The sequence below is a fragment of the Aythya marila genome (genome assembly GCF_965140915.1).
Source record: "Aythya marila genome assembly, chromosome: 9".
NCBI classification, from domain to species: domain Eukaryota; kingdom Metazoa; phylum Chordata; class Aves; order Anseriformes; family Anatidae; genus Aythya; species Aythya marila.
In genome coordinates, this window is record NC_139050.1 from 2,353,987 (window position 1) to 2,373,701 (window position 19,715).

The window sequence follows — 19,715 nt, forward strand, 5'->3', positions numbered from 1 at the left end:
ACTCTCACCGCGGATCGGGAGGAAAGCGCGGGCCCCGGCTTCCCCCCGCCGTCAGCCCGCTCCGGGCACCCCCACGCGCGGTGCGCGGCCGGCAGCGGGGGGGGGGGGCGAGCTGCGGCCAGGCGCTGGGGCACCCCCAGCACTCGGGGCGGCTCCGAGCACCCCCCCGGGACCTCCAATCGCCCCTCACCCCTCAGCGGGGGCCCGGTGCTCCCAGCCGGCAGCTGCCGCCGGTCCCTCCCGACAGACGGCCCCGGGACAACCGAGGCCGAGCCCCGGCCCCTTCCCGCCGCCCCCCCCCCAACGCTCGGGCCCCGCAGGCAGGCGCGGAGCAGGCCGTGCACCTCGCGTCCAGTCGCGCCCGGCGGCCCCGCCGCCCCCGGGCCCCGCCACCAGGCCGAGAGGCCGCGGCCGAGCCCCCCCCGGGGCGGCGGAGCCGCGGGGTGCCCGCGGGCAGGGCCTCACCTTGCCCCCGCCTTTCTGCGAGCCGCCCGGCGCCTTGTCCGCCATCTTGCCTCTCCCCTCGCTCAGCCCCGGCGGCGAGGAAGCGAGCGCCGATCCCCCGATGCCCAAGGAAGAGCCCGGCTGGCCCAGGGCGGCGAGCCGAGCGCCGAGTCGCCGAGAGGGAGGGCCCGGGCCCGCCTCCCCCCCCCGCGGCGGCCGCCATGTCGCGGGGCAGCGCCGGCGGCGCAGCGGCCCCGCACTGCGCGGTCACACCGTGACCTGCACCCGATGGAAGGGCACAGCCTTGATCGAAACCGGTTAAAAATTTGAAAAATAAATGTTTTTTTTTTTTTTTTTTTTCTCTCTCTATTGTAGTGGTAAAAAGTGGTGTGAGAATTAAAGCCAACACGATCAAAAGCCCACCACCGTCAGCTTAGGGCAAATAACATCTCCCAGAGGTACAGCCAGCTGTGGCACGGCCTCAGCCTTGGCCCTGGCGAAAATCCAGCCCTGACAGTTACTTTTCTTTGCAGTCTAAGTTCATGTAGTAACATGAGGCAGGTACACAGATGGATACTGTAACACACGTGAGCAGCATCTCATACCCAGTACAGGAGACCTAGAAGGAACTACATGTAGATATCTACAAATAATGGGTTATGTGGGAGCTCTGCAAAGAACATGAAGGAACAACACAGCCACAACAGTGCCATGCATCACCCCATCACAGGGGAGAGCCAGCAGTGGCAGGGCCCCAGTGGAAAGGGTGCCCATCTGCCTTCTGCGCCCACAACACCAGCAACAGGACCCCACAACGAGGGAGGACCCCTTGCTTCCTGGGCCTTCCCATGCCCAAAGGTGCAGAACATCTTGGGTAAAGGCCGTGCCCATAGCTATGAGCAGAGCCTGTCCCCATGATACCTCCTCAGTGGAGAGCCGGGAGCAGCCCACTGACAGGGCTGCACTCCCACATCACTTGCAGTCCTGGGGCTTTAGTGGTGTCTGTGTCCCATCTGGGTCTCCTGCTTTCACATTAGCAGAGAAAATCCCAAATGAAGTTGCTAGGCAACGCAAACCTGCTTAGCAACCAGCTGCAGTGAGGCAGTCAGTCAGGGAGCCCTGACAGCCCACACCCACCTGACACCCTTCTGTCCCTCGGCAGCTATTCCTGGGCACATCCGCTGCCTGCGCCAGCCTGCGTGCATGGGCCTGTGCGTTTTGGAGAGGCACCAGCAATGCTCACAGCCGCTGTGAAGGACACAGTCACAATGAGAAACCCTGACAGCAGGGATCTCTATTCAGATAAAAAACATTGACCTGCATTGCCTAAGCCCCTGCAAGGAGAGGAAGAGTAATCATATGGGGTCTTTTTCCATCACCAGACATCTTCCTGCAAGACTTTGAGAGATGACAGTAGGGAACAGCTCACCTAGTCACCAAGTAACCTGTTCACTGAAGGCAGAAGCTTGTGGCACAGACAGGACAAGGACTTTGCTGAGAAGGCCTGCAGGGTGGTCATGCTGCATGGAGATGTCTGTAGTGCTCTGGGTGCACAGAAATGGCCCCAAATATGTGTTGGGAATATGTATGGGAAGGTCTCACACAAGATCAGCATGCACAGTGCATTGAGTGGCTGCAGAGCCCAGTGCTCTGGTCTACACAGCTCTCTTCAACCACCGCTCTGTGTTTCCAGACACTGAGCAGTGCATGGTCATGCAATTTAGAGGTGAGATTTGCCCCTAAACATCTAACAAACTGAAACAGAAACAACACTGGTCTGAACAATATCAAAACACTACATCACATCGAGAAAAGCCCAGGAATAAATCAGGAAAAGGATAACACAGCAGATCCCCTGTTCCTGGACTTGATAGCACAGCACCATAGCAACTTTTTTATTGAACACTGCTTAAATGGAGATTATGACACATCACATTTCACATGATTCTCACATTCCATGTTTTCAGGGGTTTTCATCATGACATGAAAGATGCTGGGGTTGAGATAATACTTAAGAAAAAGATGGTAGGTGTGCAGAAATGAATGAAAGCTTTGAATCCACCAACTCCCAACACCTACCATCCTGTAAGCTACAGAGAGGTGCAGGGCCTACAATAATAACCACAAAAGAAAGCAGAAAGAGTGTGAGAAGGATTACAGAAAAAAAAAAAAAAAAAAAAAAAAAGAGCACAAGCATAAAAATTGAAGGGAGTTGAGAATTTAAAGAGCAGTGCAAGGGAAAACAGAACATAACAGATAACAGAAGAAAGAAAAAAAAAAAAGATCTGAGGAAATAACACACTGGAGGAGGAGGAAGGAAGGTAGACAATGACCTGCTGAGGTAACAAAGCACACAGACCTCACTTCATGAAGGTACCTAAACACATGCTTAATTTTAAGTGTAGAAGTAATTCTGTTGCTTTTAAAGAGACTATTCATATACCTGGAACTTGGTATGAGGTTAATCTGCGTCTTGGCGAAGGATGGAAATAGGCCTCTCTGCTTCCCTTACTTCTAGATTAGATTGTACCTGCACATCTTCCTCAGGCTGACTCAAGAGCTTCAGGAAACCTCACTGACTGCAGAAGGCATGTGTCCAGCTTCTCCGGAAGATGATCTGAAGAGAACACGTTATTCAGCCAGCAGCTGTCCTGAAGGTAGCAGTTTTAGATGTGAGTCTTTTTATGGTTCTTGTTCCATACATCATAGAAACACACAGGTGCTGAAAGCTCAAGGAAGTTAAAGGATCTGGGAACATCAGCTTTGGCAGTATAGGGAGAGATACAAATTGGAGATGACACAACAATAGCTAAAGAGAAGCTATTGTCATAGTACAGGCCCTGAAACTTACTGTCAAATAGATCACAACAAAAAGGACTGAGCACTTATATTACTGGAACTAATTGCATTATGAAAAACAACAATCACTTCGGAGCTCAAAAAGGAGAAATATCTCACTCAGAAATGGAAAATCTTGATCGCTACCTAAGTCCAGCAGCACAGACACCAGTAAAAGCTATCCGCAGCCCTTTCCCGTACCTCAGGCAGGCAGCCGGTGGGCAGGAGGCAGCGCCCCAGAGGAAAGCAGCCGCTGAGCTCTGCGGTGGGGCCTCGCCGGGCTCCCGCAAGGGGCCGCAGGGGCCGAGGGCGCTCTCCCGGCCCGGGGCTCCCGGCCCGGCACCGCCCCGCAGCACCGCCCGGCGGCCGTGCCGGGAGCTGCTCCCCCGCGGCTCGGCGAGTACCGGGGGTCCCGTTGGGCGAACATCGCTGGTGTCGCCGACCTGCCTCGGGCAGCAGCATTCAAGGGAGGGACTGGGCACCGTGGTGTGTTATCTCCTGCCTACTGCGAGCAACTGGAGTTTAGGCAACACTGCTGCCAGGAGGGGTGGCCCCACACTGCTCAGTACGGGGTGGGCCCAAACTCCGACCTGCTGATTATATTAGTAATTGACAAGGGAAAATAACCTGGAGCCACCTTCAGGGAAACCTGCACTCTCCACAGGTGAGCTTCCCCAGGTCAGAATGGGCAATGATATCAGTATCGTGATACTTATAATTTCTACTTCCTGAATCATGCCAAAAATAGCCAACTGATACAAATAATTATGTAGATACAAATTGCTTTACTCTCCAATTAAGTATGCAAAAATTATCTGGTAATGGATTGGGAGTTAAGGATTAAAAGATGTCCGATGTTTATTGAGCTCCCTTCAGAGGGGAACCTAATTTAAATACCACAGCAAGCGTTTGCTATACCTACTGCTTGCACAGCACCACCAGCTCGCCGCTCGCCTTCCCCCCCCGAGGATGGCTCTCCATGCCTGGCACCACCTGCACCGCGCCATTTCCTCTGGCTGCCCCACAACTCTGCAGAAATCTGAAGTAGAATCGCTGCCAGTTTAAGAGGAGGAGGGAGAAATAAAGCTCATTCTTTGACAGCAGGAACTGGGGACAATTCCCTCAGTCTTTCTAGGATTTGTTGTGCTCCAAACTTGCCTCACACAGAGAAGCCTTTCCACAGGAAGGAGCAGTGTTGAGGCCAGGAAGCGTTAGAGGCGGATTAGGCACGTTTCTATTGTTTCACAATCCCAATAGAATCGTTTTCCTCCATCTTTCTTAATGTTTTATTGAAAACTACTTCAGCAGATTGTACGAGCACAGGATTAGTTTCATGACCTCCTTTAGGGGTTGGGGGAGGGGGAGGTGTGTTTTTTTTTGTTTGTTTGTCTGTTTGTTTTGCTTTGCTTTGCTATGTTTTTGTTTTTAATGTGCTGGTGGAAACAGGTGCAACAATGAGTTGGAAGCAGACCAGCTGGGAACTAGTGCTGGATAGAAGGGGCACTTAGTGCCACAGGACGAGAGGCTAGATATGCTCAGCTCTCTTGGGACTGTGTTAATAAACCTGGTTTGAAAGAGACTGATGCTTCTGGGTAAAAAGAAAGCATCAAAATGGAAAAAGGAAAGTGTCCTTGGATGCTAGGGGTTTAGGGCCACTAATGTTTCAAAAATTTGTGCTCCATTTGGCTTCAATTCCTTTATTTAATCCACCTCATTAATCATTTTTAATTATGCACTTCATTGTTTAAATCCTCTGCTTACTGCTCAGCTTCTGTACTCTTTTGTAATTAATAAAGTGCACCAAATTAAGAGCATCATGATCTTGTTTTTGCCTGCTGTGAGAGGCAAAAACAAGAAAGATATAGTTAGTGTTTCAAAGGTCATCTCTAAAGATACTTTTTTCAGAATGAACTGTGCTGAATCTGTGCTATTTATAACATATTGCAATAGTATAGTAGCAATCACGTACAGTTAGTAACTGACAACACCTGTCAATGCCCTTGGCTTAATGGGAGAGGAAGAGGAAATAGGAAAGGAAGCAGTGAGATGCAGAAATCTGAGGAAATTTCATGCTGGAAAGGATAGACAAATAATAATATTAAAAAGGAACTATCAGACATTTTTTCATTGTAATGAGGTAGCTCTGGTTGTATGCAAATGTGGGAGTTATTAACTGTTGTTACAATTACAGCTGTCATTAGGTGCAGATATATACTGGGGAAACTCATTATTTATCTTAAATAATTAACACTAAACTACATTAAGTAAACTACATGCTGTGGCACGTTACCCTTGTCTTTCTGGTCATTTTTGCCCACTTTCAGAGAAGCTCCCTCTGTCCCTTTCATCTTAGGCCTGAGCACAGCTCTGCAATCCTTTTGTAAATGTGTGAGGGAAGGAGAGAGGAAGGATTTAAGGTGCCGTGGGTGTTCCCTATCCTGTAGCAAGGAAGGCACATTTGAAGGCACAAGGAGAGCAGATCAGGAGCAGGACAGAAGTGTACTGGGTGGACAGATTTGTAACCCTGAGTTTCATACTGCTGGTAGAGGCTCGCAGATCCCTAAAGCCACAGTCACTACGTGCTGTTTTCCCCTGGCTTAGGCAGCAGTCTCCCAGCTTCTTTTCCCTTTTCCTCCCTCTGTCTCCTCACACCCCTGCGACTGAAAGCCACTGTGCAGGGATTCCCAAAATAGGTAGACTCATTCTCCCCGCATACTCACGTACTGCTAGGAAGCCATGGGTGTGCAGCATGGGAGGGGGGTGAGGTAGAGAGGAGATGCAGTTGGTGCCCACAGCCAGAGCAGATGCTGTCTGGGCTGCTAGGAGCTACCAGGCTGAACAGAGACACTTTAGTAGGGACCCCCGGAATAACAAAAAAGAACAACAGGGTGGGCGAGAGAGGACAACTTGGCTCTGAAGTTCCCTACAGCCTGGGCTTGTTGCTCTTGCTCTGTCTCCTGGCTGGAGCCTTCTCGGTGTTGCTTCATTCCTTAGCCATGCACTTTGCAAGTGAGGCTTCAGACCTGCAGTCCTCACAAAGGACAGGCTGCTCTTTGCTCTTGCTATAGGCACCTGGTAGGTAGGACAGTGCTGGATTTTGATCACAGAAAACATACATGAAATACGCATATAACCAAGATACTATTCTTATCACAGTGAAACTAATTCCGCTGCAATACTTATGTTCAGATTTGCTGCTGTCCAGAAAAATATAAGATCTGCCCCATATCTTTCAAAAACAAGACCTTTAAAAAACAAACAAATAAAAATATCACCATTTAGATAAATTTTCTTTAAATGTGTGGTATGTGTTTTTTGCAGTTTGTACAGTGCTTAAAGTTTTTAAAGCATACAGATGCTTCATCGATGATCTGGACGAGGGCATCGAGTGCACCCTCAGTAAGTTTGCAGATGACACCAAGCTATGCGTGTGTGTCGATCTGCTTGAGGGTAGGAAGGCTCTGCAGGAGGATCTGGATAGGCTGCACCGATGGGCTGAGGTCAACTGCATGAAGTTCAACAAGGCCAAGTGCCGGGTCCTGCACCTGGGGTGCAATAACCCCAAGCAGAGCTACAGGCTGGGAGATGAGTGGTTGGAAAGCTGCCAGGCAGAGAAGGACCTGGGAGTGATGGTGGATAGTCGGCCGAATATGAGCCAGCAGTGTGCTCAGGTGGCCAAGAAGGCCAACGGCATCCTGGCTTGCATAAGAAACAGTGTGACCAGCAGGGCTAGGGAGGTGATCGTCCCCCTGTACTCGGCTCTGGTGAGGCCGCACCTCGAGTACTGTGTTCAGTTCTGGGCCCCTCGCTACAAGAAGGACATGGAGGTGCTTGAGCGGGTGCAGAGAAGGGCGACGAAGCTGGTGAGGGGCCTGGAGAACAAGTCCTATGAGGAGCGGCTGAGGGAGCTGGGCTTGTTCAGCCTGGAGAAGAGGAGGCTCAGGGGTGACCTTATCGCTCTCTATGGGTACCTCAAGGGAGGCTGTAGCGAGGTGGGGGTTGGTCTGTTCTCCCACGTGCCTGGTGACAGGACGAGGGGGAAAGGGCTTAAGTTGAGCCAGGGGAGTTTTAGGTTGGATCTTAGGAAGAACTTCTTTACCGAAAGGGTTGTTGGACACTGGAACAGGCTGCCCAGGGAAGTGGTGGAGTCACCATCCCTGGAAGTCTTGAAAAGACGTTTAGATGTAGAGCTTAGGGATATGGTTTAGTGGGGACTGTTAGCATTAGGTCAGAGGTTGGACTCAATGATCTTGAGGTCTCTTCCAACCTAGAAATTCTGTGATTCAGAGAACAAACTTGAAAATGTTCATCTTGAAGGTAAACAGAACAGAAAATTAGAAGCTCCTGGTGAAAGAGTGGTTAAAGTAAAAATTGTTATGCAGCCACAATTTTGTGAGTTTCCTTTGCCATACCTCACTTTTTTAACCTTTATTATTTTAGTAATAATACTATAGCCAAGGCTTGAAAATACAAATATCATTTTCACTTTTCTTTGCTTATCTATTAAGGAATAATGTTTATAAAGTATAATTGGCCCTAATTAGTTACCCAAGAAGGAGAACGTGATGCAAGGATTCCTGTTTATCCAGTCTGAAAAAGATAATGTGGTAGCCTGGCTAAAGGCAAGTTAATCCCTTCAATACTAGATCAAAGCTCTATGCCTACTCAATTATTGCAAAAGCTCATAATTGGTGCAGTAGAAAGTTGCTCATCAGGACATTATTTCAAGAGATCAATACACACTCGAAAAAGGATGGAATAAGTCATATGGAACTAAATGCTAGTGAGACTGTGTCTGTTCAGATGTTGTCCCAGAAGCAAAGATGATCTGCAAAGATGAGCTACATCAGACATTGTCATGAGCTACATTAGACATTGAGAGGCTAGAGCCTCTCTTTTAACACCTACGCTTTTTAAATTAATAGAGCCAAATTCTATCGTCACCCATGGTCAGTGTGGTTCTGTGGTGGGTGTCAGAACAGATTCAGATTTACTGAAGAGATTTTAGTGAAGAAGGATAAAAATCCAGAGCAAACAGGTTAAATGTTTTTAGTCAGATGAAATTTATTTTTAAGAAAGAGTTGAGTAAAATTTGGCTCAAAGGTAAAAATATAGAAAAGGCAAAAGAAATTAAAGCAAGAGTGTTTTATGGTAAGAGTAGTTTCATGGTTTCATGGTAAAGGATTACATCAAGCAAGAACTCTTAAAGAACAATGTTTGCTATGGTGAATGGGCTGATTGAGTGAGGCTGAAGGTGTATCTTCAAAAGCAACATAAATCTTCCAAACACTACCAGTGCTTGTTAACAAGAGGACTTGCTCTCTGGTTGTAGATTTAAGTTAATTTCTTTACTCACTCAGAAAAGCAACGGATAACAGGAAGGCTAAGTACAACCTCCTCCCTAGCATGCTGAGTATATTAGAGGGCAAAAGTGGAAATTAGCTAACTGAAAGGCATAATTTCATTGGGGATGATTGAAGCAATTCAGAATATCTTACAGAGCTTTTGCTATTGCAGACAGAATGATATATTGTGAAAGGATGTCAACTGTGAATAAAATGAAAGTATAATATAGAAACAACATCACATTTGGTATTTTGGCACATCTTTTTCTTTGAGTCTTCGTGCCAGCACTGATTAACACTATCTGCCATTATTTACCTCACAGACAGTGCTTTCATCACTGTTTTAAAAGTCTTCTCAAAGGTTATTTTGAGACAAAGCCTGCAGAACACTCTACACATGCTAGAAGAAACCCTGGTATATGCTGATCATGCCCTTCTAAATATAAACTCTGGTTTGGAGAAATGTACTGAGGCTTATTCTCACACAACAGTATGTGGACTCCTCTCTGTGACCTCCAAATGCTCGACTTTCCCTTCCTCACCACATAATAGTCAAGTAATACTAACCTTGATGGACTACATACAAATAAGAGGCTATTTTGAAGTAATAAGTGCTTTAAATTGTGAGGTTCCTAGTACACTACTCCAGCTGGCTTGGGAGCAGAATAATTAACTCTATATAAGATGCATACAGTCATCTTTATGAAAGCCCAATCTGTCCTCAGTGCCCATTCTCTCCTGTGAGACAGCAGCCTTGGGGGAAAAAAAAAAAAAAAAAAAAAGGAACCAGATTGCTGGTAATGAGTTTCATTAATGTAGCTGCTAAAGCTACAGGAAATTATGTGGTCTTTAGATGCTCTGAGATCACCATGGCATCCTTTCTGTCCAGACAAGGAAAGCCCACTCACACACGTGCGACATCACCTGAGCACATGGGACAAGCCAAAGCTGGATCCTCAGATACGGGCAGAGGAAAGAAACTTCTGATTTATCTGTGGTACTGCTTGTATTTATATATAACACAGTGTTAGTGGTATACCCACAGGAACAGAGCAAACAAAACTAGATAGTTACCATGAGCCTGTTCTTCCTCCAGAAGAGGCTGGCATATTCAAGTCTCTCAAGTGATTCTCAGCTCTAACCAGGCCTCTCTCAAGGAGCATGGGGTGGTGATCTGCTCTACTTCCCTGCGAGGCACCAGTTGAAAAACATTTTTCTCTTTTAGCCCACAGTCTAGGGTGCACAGGGATACAGCCTGGGGATACCGCTGCAGGCTTAGCACAGCAGGGCAGAACTGATTAGTTCACAGCATTGTTTTACCTCTTTCCAAGGAGCCCAGGCACTGTATTCAGCATCTTCCTCCCCAACCCCAGCACTGCAAAACAGGAAGCCTCCGTCCCCACAAATATCATCTGAAAACACTACAAGACAACAGTAGTAGGGAGACATTTCCAGACACTTCTCTTCACTGCAGTGAAAGCAGTGAGAGTCATCACCAATCCCCAGACACTCAGGTGGCCACCGGGACTGGGGCACCCTTTAACCACAAGCAAATTCCACCTGCTGCTCCCAGCCTGGGCTGCTCCCCATAGAAACACAGCCCTGGCAGGTGTTTCTTGCAAAAAGAAAGGAAAGAAAAAGAAAGGAAGCCAGGAGATACCCCAGTACTCCCTGAGGCAAGAGGGCTACGTGCCTCCCTCACCTATGGGAGTCTGGCAGTTGCACGATAGCCAGAAAGTGCCGAATGAGCCCTGCTGCCAGGCCAGCAGTCCCCACCAGCGTGGATGCTGTTGGTGTGTAGCTACCATCTTTTGCAGCAGCTGCTGGTGGTTTTCCAACAGGCTTTGTAGCACAGCCCTAAAGCCACATTGCTCCCAGCCACCCACCTCTCCTTACCTAACCCTGAAGAGGGAGGCTGAAGACCACAGCCACACCTGCCTGCCTAGGGCCCATGATGGCATTCACCACCGTAAATGAAAGCGGTACTTGGGACTCGGGTGAAATGATCACCAGAGCCCCGGAGCTGAGAACCTGTAGCTGTGGTGCCGTGGGAACAGAGCAGGGGAGGAAACACCTTCTCGCTGCCTGCCAACTGTCTCACCAGCAGGGACATCCGCGGTGATGCTGCCTTGGCACAGCACCCAGCCCATCTTGTCCTCTGCAGGGCCTCTGCAGCACACAATGGTCCCTCAGATCAGCCCCTACCAGAGGCTGGGCGGTTTTTGTTTAAACCCAAAGAGTCTTTCCCTACCCCACACTGTGCAGAGCCCACAGCCACTGGTGCCCTGCTAGCCCCAAGGAGTGTCGAGTGGGAATGTTCCTGTGTGCTGCCCATCACACATGCCCACCTCCTTGTCCCTAAAATACAAGGACATCTGAACACATCAGGCCCATTATCTACCAAACAGGTCCCTTAGTTTAATATTTTACTCCTCCTGTTAACTTCTCAGCACTGTTCAGTTGTGTTTGTTTTTCTGGCAGGACTCCTGTGAAATTTTTATAAAGATTTTAAGCGGTGTCATCAGTCTGCCCTACTTTTGGCAGGTCTGTAAAATCAATGTTTATTCTGTAATGAAATATGCACTGAAAATAACTTTCAGCAACACATTTTTACTACTTCCTTTGTACTGTTTTTTAAAAACATATTTGTGGTCACCTGTATGTTCACAAGATTTTGCATATTGTCATGATTTACTGTTGAATAAAGGATTTTTATAAAAATCTTAGTACAGTGTACTAATTACACCAGACCTCGGTTTATACTATAAGAGCATACATATGTATCTGAATATGACAGTGTAAAGAGACAAACGAAAACCTAGAGCTATATTTAAGACCATCCACAAGTACTGAAAGCAAACGAAAAGGAAATACACTGAAACAGCAGACGACAATCCCATCCTCTGACTCCTACCTGAGCCTGCAAGATACTTAACTTTCTGTGCTACCTCCTTTACTTCCAGCTCCTCTTTACTTCCAACCAGAAGGAGCAGTCAGGCTCTGAGTTGCCCAGGGAAGCGGTGGAGTCACCATCCCTGGGGGTGTTCAGGGAAAGGCTGGGCGTGGTGCCTGGGGACATGGCGTAGCGGTGGTAGGGTGCTGTTGGACCAGTTGACATTGGAGGGCTTTTCCAACCTTAATGATTCTACTCTATAACTCGTTACCGTGCACTAATGCGCTTCCAGTGTTTTCCCCTGTATTTTTATACTCGCATTATGTAACCATGCGGCTTGCATAACTGAAAGCTGATAAATGTAGGATTTGTCTAAGGATCAACTCAGAGCAGCTACTGTCAGCCTGCTCCAGTCTCCCCACGAAGCGCGCCGCTTGGAGCGCGGGGATAAGGTGGGTGCCGTCTGCGCCAGTGCCACACGCACCCTTTGCAGCCTGGGCCGTGCACGGTTGGCCTAAAATAACTTTTCCATTCCCTGCATGACACGATGTCACCGAGGCACCCGCTCTCGGCCAGCCCCCTCCAAGCGCACCCTGCAGAAATCCCCCCGTTCGCCAGCTGCCCCCAGCCCGGGGCATTTCCCCGCTGTGCCGTGCCCGCTGGGCGGGCTCCCCCCGCTCCTGCCCTGCCTTTGTCCCCCCGCTGGCCCGGCGGGCGCGATGCAGCACCGTGGCCACCGCCCGCCTGCGCCCCGCACCCCGAGCTGCGGAGCGGGGCCGGGCACGGCCGGGGGGGCCGGGGGGCTCCTCAGGGGCTTTGAGGCCGCCCCCCCGCCGGGCCAGGCGCGCTGCGGCCGCACGGCATCAATCATTAACCGCGGCTCGGGTGTCCGGCGCCTCCCTCGCCGGGAAACCGAAGCCGGGGCGGCGGGGGCCCCTCGGGCGGCTCCCCGGCAGGGCTGGCTGCGCCGCCGGGCTCCGGTTACGGCGATGCGGGGCGGCGGGGCGGGAGGAGCCGCAGCGGGGCCGCCACTGCCCGCGCTGCGATGAGTGATGCTGCCGGGGGCGGCGGTGGAGGAGGAGGAGGAGGAGGAGAAGCGCAGAGCCACCGCGGCTCCTCCGCCGGCGGCTGCGGGAGCGGCGGCTCCGCCTCGCCCGGGAGGCGGCGGCGGGGAGCGGCGGGGAGCGGGCAGGGGGCGGCCGGGGGGCCCGGGGCCGGCGGGGGCAGCGGGGGCAGCATGCCGGCCGGAGAGGGGGCCAAGGAGGAGGAGGAAGAGGGGGCGCCGCCGCCCGGCCGCCCCGCCGCCCTGCTGCGGTGGGACGAGGTGCCCGAGGACTTCGTGGAGTGCTTCATCCTCTCGGGGTACCGGCGGCTGCACTGCTCGGCGCAGGAGTGCCTGGCCTCGGTGCTGCAGCCCACCAACGAGACGCTCAACTTCTGGACCCACTTCATCCCACTGCTGCTCTTCCTCAGCCGCTTCGGGCGGCTGCTGCTGCTGCGGGGCGCCGGGGACGTGCCCTTCCACCACCCAGCCCTGCTGCCCCTCTGGTGCTATGCCTCGGGGGTGCTGCTCACCTTCGCCATGAGCTGCACGGCCCACCTCTTCAGCTGCCTCTCCCCGCGCCTCCGCGCCGCCTTCTTCTACCTGGACTACGCCTCCATCAGCTACTACGGCTTCGCCAGCACCGTGGCCTACTCCTACTACCTGCTGCCAGGCCTGAGCCTGCTGGACGCTGGCGCCATGAGCCGCTACGTGCAGCAGCAATTGGGCTGGCAGCTGGACTGCAGCCTGCCCATCGCAGCCTACCGCGCCCTGGTGCTGCCTGTGGCCCTGGCGCTGGCCGTGGGCTGCACAGCCGCCTGCTGCCGCAGCCGTGCCGCCTGCTGCGCCTACCCCTTCGCCGTGCGCACCTTTGTCTTCGCCATGCCACTGAGCATGGCCTGCCCCATCATGCTGGAGAGCCTCCTCTTCGACCTCCGCACCCGCAACCCTACGCTCTTCATCTACTTCTACCGGCGCTACTGCTGGCTGCTGGTGGCCGCCTTCTTCAACGTCAGCAAAATCCCTGAGCGGATCCAGCCGGGGCTTTTCGACATCGTGGGGCACAGCCACCAGCTTTTCCACATCTTCACCTTCCTCAGCATCTACGACCAGGTGCACTATGTGGAGGATGGGCTGGCCGAGTTCCTCAAGGCATCCCCAGCCGCTCCCACCTACTTGGGCACCGTGGGGTACATGCTGCTGCTGACGCTCTGCCTGGCTGTGGTGGTCAGGAGGTTCCTCAATGTCGCAGACCTCTGCAAGCAGGACTGATCATGCCAGTGACCACCCTACCTGCAACTCTGGGGCTGGAGACCCTTTAGCTGGTGACCTTCAGACTGGCAACCCACAGAATGGCCCAAGCGTGTCTTCAAGATGCCGTGAAACCTGGGGGAAACGCCTGTAGAAGAGCCAGGTCTCCCTTTTGTGGAAGGTTGCTAGAGAAAATTACCATGGTGGAAATACTCATGCTCGTTAAACTACTATGTTACCAGGGGAAGCAAGCAAACGCTTACTGGTATGTTGCTGCTTAGAGTATAAGCTGAAATAATTTAGTTCTGCTACTAGGAAGAATGCATGAACTGAGAATGCCACTTACTAGTTTCGTAACAATTCAGTTTAAACTAGCTATGTATATATACATACGTTTATATATATAGCTATTTATTTATTAGCTACATATATATATGTGTATGTATATACTTCTGAAGACACACTTGTGCAATGATTACTTATAGACTTTTAATCAACTCCTGTGTGAAATTTTCTAGCAGATTATGCACTGACATTTATTTTCCTCTGTGATACTGTAACAGGCCTTTGTAGCCACATACTGGATTTTAAATGCAAACAGATTAATAGCTATCAATACTTTTTAAGGTCTTGCAGCCTTTTCAGCCAGGGAACATAACGGATTTAATAGAGAGAGCAAAACCAGCTGTGAATTATTACAGAATTACCAGTTGATGGAGAGACTTTAATTAGACAGGCAGTGAAGCTTGAGTGGTTTGTGTAACCACTAGGATTCTGAAATAAAATACAGGGATATGTAAAATAACTGAACCAGAAAGGGGTCAAACTACTTTGGAGTGGAGGCAGGGGGGAGGAGAAAGGCACTGCATAATGGCACGGCTCTTCCCTCAGTGTATCAGGAACATCTGTCCCATTAAGGTTGGGTTGCTAGGGGACCCTTTTATCTTCCCTGGTAAATCACCCCAAAATCAACCCTTTAGAGTCAAAGTCAGATGCCAGACTTCCTATAAGGCCCTGCCAAGCTCGGTGGGAGTTCTGTGGATGTAAAGAGAGTAACTGATGCATGAGATCCCATTCTGGATCTTTTAAAGAATTACATGGAACTGGTTTCTTCTGCTCTTTAATTAGAGCACTCTGTCAAATTTACCATCCTAAAACTAGTTGCAGAATATGGTACTGCTGAGTATGAGTTCAGGACCTACAAGTACTGGATATGGGCACTTTAACATCATTCCCTGCTTTATCCTATTCTGATTAGTTGTGGCTATAGCTGGGTGTTTTGAAGTCCTCATTCATTAGCTTTGGCAGATTTCAAAGAGAAGAACTATGAGATATTTCCAGTCCAGGTATTATCTTTCTCACACAACAAACAGCTAATTGCAGATCAGATTTAACCTACTCTTCATATAAAGAGATTTTTTTTCTAAATTATATGCAGAATTCAAACATGCATTTTGATTCTGTCTGACAGAACAAGTAATATTACACCAGGGGATTACAACTTGAAGTTCAGGTGAGAAATCGCTTGTATACCCCATTTTCAAAAAGAAGGGTGGTACTTCCTTGGGAAACACTGATGTCATACCACACAAACAGCATAGTGGTTCTTTAACTCAGCCTCTTTACCTATTTTGCAGAAATACGTGTCTGCTTATATCTTTCCCATTTTCATGGACATGACATCCGAACTCCCAAGTATACGTTTTGAATCCAGTCCCAGAGTTTTCTGTACGACAAAGCCCCTTTTGTTTATAACAGGAATATAGGAAGGACTGCAGATAGGGATTATGAGGTCATGTCCTTAATATAGGTCAGAATCATCACAGAAACCAGTAATTGGCATGTCCTGTACCAATGTCAGACTTGTGAAAATTTCCCTATGCAAGTGTATAAACTAAAAGAAAATATAGGTTTGCTTCATTTTCTCTTTTATCTCAACCCATTTTAATGATAGTGGATTGGATATTTTAGATTCTCAGTGAAAAATGAGAATGGCCTTGGAAAAATATTTATCTTTTGCCAGCCACATTTCTGCTAATAATTTGTGGTGGGGTGACATATGGTCTCGTAAAGAGATTTGGTTAGAATTGTCAGAAACAGCGTGCAAGTTGTGCACTTGTGAGTTATCACTGGTGGTCCATAAAAAACAGCATGCCCCTGTTTGGCTGTCTGTGCTGTTTTCATATGCCAGCTTGCACTGAAAGAAAATGCAAACTACGTGAAGTAGTTTTAGCTTTATATATTTACAGTACCTTTTATCAAAATTATGGCATTGCTTTATTTATCTGCCAGTAAAGCAGAAAATGATCTGCACCATAGGAGCAGAGGTTGGTTCATGTCACTGTCATGCTCTGAAATGTTTTTTATATTGTGAAAAGGAAAAAAAAAAAAAAAAAAAAAAAAAAAAGCAACCAAAAGACTGGAAACTCACACCAGAAAGCGGGTGGATCAAGACTTGCAACCATGTCATGCTATGAATTTCCATGACTTCATAAAGAGGCCAAAACCTGAGATATGCTGTATTCAAGTTAAAATAATAGAGACATAATAGTCAGAGCCCAATGACTCATCCAAGTTTCAAAACTAATTATTTAGAAATGCCTTGCCTGGGAGATGCCACTAGAATGTCTGACCAGCAATTAAAAACTAAGAAAGGAATTAAAAAGGACAGAGACAGCAAATCTCAGAACTAGAAGACAGCTCAGAAACAAGCAACATTAAAAAACAAATGTAAAAAAAGGCCTTTAAAGCATACTGTATAATGAATTATATTTGTGCTTGTCAGCCACAATGTAGAGGACATCTCAAGAGGCAATGTCAAAGAAGGCTGTTGCTAACTTGTAAAAATACATTTGATATTTTCGGTTAGGCCACATAGGGTCGTCTATATATATCTCAACTACAGATAACAGTATAAAGGTTGGATTGCAACCAACTGCAATTTTACTGGAATCTTATTGCTGTTACAAGAGTTGCCCGTGAGCCCCAGTCCCACTGCAGGTCTGGCACCTGGATCTGAGATTAAGAATATTGCTTCATTCAAAACATTTCTGTTGGCAAAATGTCGAGGCACGTGCGTGAGCCTGAGCACTTTGTGGAACTATTTGTACGTGCTGGTTGCAAGTACTCCTCTCTGAGCCACTGTAATCAGACTGTATGTATCAGGAGTGAATGAGTGGAGGGAGAGGTGATCAATTTTTAAGAGTTCTAATTAATGTATGTTTGTTTGTTTGTCTGTTTAAAATGTGTCTACAAATTAAAAGTTACAAGGAGTGTGGAGAATATATAGGGAAATGCTACTTGAGTGTGTATTTATTCAGTAAAGGACACATTATGTAGTTAATTGCTCCATTTGCCATGTTCAATAGCAAATCTCCATGAACATAGACAGAACAAAACTGAGTTAAAGAGGTTAAAAGTGGAACAAGACATCTATAATTATAGTGCTTGAATTTGCTCTTGTAGAAGTGAATGTCAGCACTTGTGTGGCTTGTCAGGGAGCAGGATCTCTTTTCAATTTGAAAACACACATGGCTGAATGTCCCTAAGCATGTCCAGAGCTCAGACAGGAGGTCTGACCCGCACACTACATGCATAAGGACATCCTAGAAAACAAACTCTTTTTGTGTAAGTACTTGTCATATTATTTTTATTGCCTGGGTACTTGCCATAAGGTCTGCACTGTGGTTAGGGAGCAGAGGACTCCACAGCTCATCTTTAAAACCAAAAAGGCTTTTCAGGGCTTTTGTGGTAGAGCCTGTGTGGGGATGAGGGCCAGGGTGGAGCACATGGGAATGGCCTGAAAACGCGTGTTTTTCTTTCTTTGGCCGACACTGACCTTCAGACTGACAGACCTGTGGCAATGTGAACAGACTGTTGAAGGGGCCAGTTCCAAGAGTGCTAGTGATGCTGGTGACATGGACGCTCCCCTTTGCACATAGCATGTGCCTAGAATTGCAGTCTACACACTGGCACATACTGAATAAGCCCAGCTTCTGGGCACTTGAGAGTAACCTGTAAGCTTCAAGCACATCTTTGTGTAAGATAGATATACCTGGTCTGTAGTAATTATCCCATGTTATGTGGTGGAACACTGTTTCTTCTTCTGCAATGTATTCATTTGAATGTCACTATCCAGGACACCTGCACAGCTGTGAGCTGCTTCATTGGCACGACTGGAGTCTGCAGTCTGGAAACAAAGGGAAAGTTTTCATCTGCATGCTGCACTTGTAGAAATTTAGCAGTTAGAAGTACAAACACGTTGTTTTTTTACTAAACTGATAGCTTTGCTTAGTTGTTCGAGTGTCATGTTTATTATTTATTTGCTGAATCCAGCTACTGTATGATGTTTTTGTCAACAGTGCCCCAGCAGAAAATGACAGTCTGAAAGTTTTACTCTGTGTTTAAGTAAACTCTCTGAGGCAGCACATTCATAAAGTATTATTGCACTTACTCAGTTGATTACCATCCACATGCCTTACAGAAGCAAGTCATACCTAGAGTAATTGCCCAGATTATGCTGTCTTTCTTTGTCTATGAGAGTAAAAATGACCAAGTGGCCTGTAACAAGCTGAGGAGTAAGAACTCCTGTGTTCTCATCCCTGCTTTGCCACTACCTACCTGTTCTGTGAGCTAGGGCAAGTTATTTCAACTGTGTTCATTCTGAATTAATCTAATTCATGTAAATCACTGGAATTGTACCAGGGTTGAATGTGGCCCTCAGTGTCTCAGTTTCCACATCTGTAAGATGGGGAAAATATATTTAACTACCTCGCAAGGTTGCTCTGAAGACTAGCTAATGTTTGTAAAGCACTTAAAAATGCAAAGACCCTCCTAGGTGCTAAGAAGAAATATTGCTGAACTCCAGCAGAGAGAATGTCATATTTTCAATGAACATGAACGTTACTAGATCATGAACTCTTGGGACAAACCCCCATCACTGTTACGCTCCTAGGAAGTTCATACCCTGTGTCCTTTGGAGTCAATGGCAAAATTTCCACTGGCTTCAGGCAGCGGCAATCATGACTTGAAGCAGTAGTAAGCAGACTGACTAAATGCATAAGGGTCAGGAGTAGCAAGAAAATATACATGAGTTAAGTACTTTTCTCTTCAGAAATTCTCACTGATGACTTGTTCATACTGAAGGGCATCATAACCCTGACATGAGGCCTTGTTGTTCTTTTAGCCAGGGGTTGTACTCCAGTTACTGCAAAACAATGGCGTGAGATTTCCCTGTCTTACACTGTCTGTAAGACTAGGATTGTGTCTCAGCTACCATTGGGAATTTCAGTCAACTTCAAGCTACTTCTTAACAGAGTAAAAAGACCTTAAGTAAATCAAGCAAGTAAGTCAATATGCATAATCATTTGGGAACATAAACTTACATTGATCAGAAAGATAACTTTCTCTTTCCTCCTCCTGATTCCCAAAAACAACAACATAGAAAAAATTCTGTTCTTGAGAGAAAACTGAACTTAGGTCCTCTTATCACTTATGTGTATTCTTCCTTTGCCATGGAGCCCTGACTAACCATCCCGGTAACCCATGCTGCCCTTCTCCTGGAGGGACTGACACAAACAGCACCACTGAGTAGAGGGCAGTGTTTTTAAGAGCTTTTCTAACTGGCAACAGTACTGGAGACCAAAAATAAAAAGACAAAAACAAAAAAAAAAAAAAAAAAAAAAAAAACAACCAACCCCCCCAAACAAAACCAACCAAACAAAAAACCAACCCCAACTAAGTTATCAATGGATTCAAGTGATTCATTAAGTCAAAGCCTCTAAGCGTTAGAAGTTCACCCTATCCAAACATATTCCCAGCTTCTCTAACACACCAGTAAGTCAGGGCTACACAACCAACACCCAAGTTACATCTGAGAATGTACCCTCTTCTCAGGTGAGAT

At 47.8% G+C, this 19,715-nt stretch overlaps 2 protein-coding genes across 6 annotated transcripts in view; one reads left to right on the plus strand and one right to left on the minus strand.

Moving 5' to 3' along the window:
- U2SURP (U2 snRNP associated SURP domain containing) overlaps window positions 1–530 on the minus strand; it is a 45,176-nt gene extending 44,646 nt beyond the window's left edge. For all 5 annotated transcript variants that reach the window (XM_082767374.1, XM_082767373.1, XM_082767372.1 and 2 more), the window contains exon 1: window positions 466–530. In XM_082767374.1, the coding sequence (XP_082623500.1) occupies window positions 466–510 (45 nt within the window). In that variant the 5' untranslated portion in view covers window positions 511–530. The remainder of the gene's footprint in view (window positions 1–465) is intronic.
- Window positions 531–12,509: 11,979 nt separating this feature from the next.
- On the plus strand, window positions 12,510–19,504 carry PAQR9 (progestin and adipoQ receptor family member 9; the record flags this gene model as incomplete). The annotated part of the gene is given in 2 exon segments (XM_082767612.1): window positions 12,510–12,542; window positions 12,545–19,504. Coding segments are annotated over 2 exon segments (1,323 nt in total). The 3' UTR covers window positions 13,835–19,504.
- Window positions 19,505–19,715: the final 211 nt, after the last annotated feature.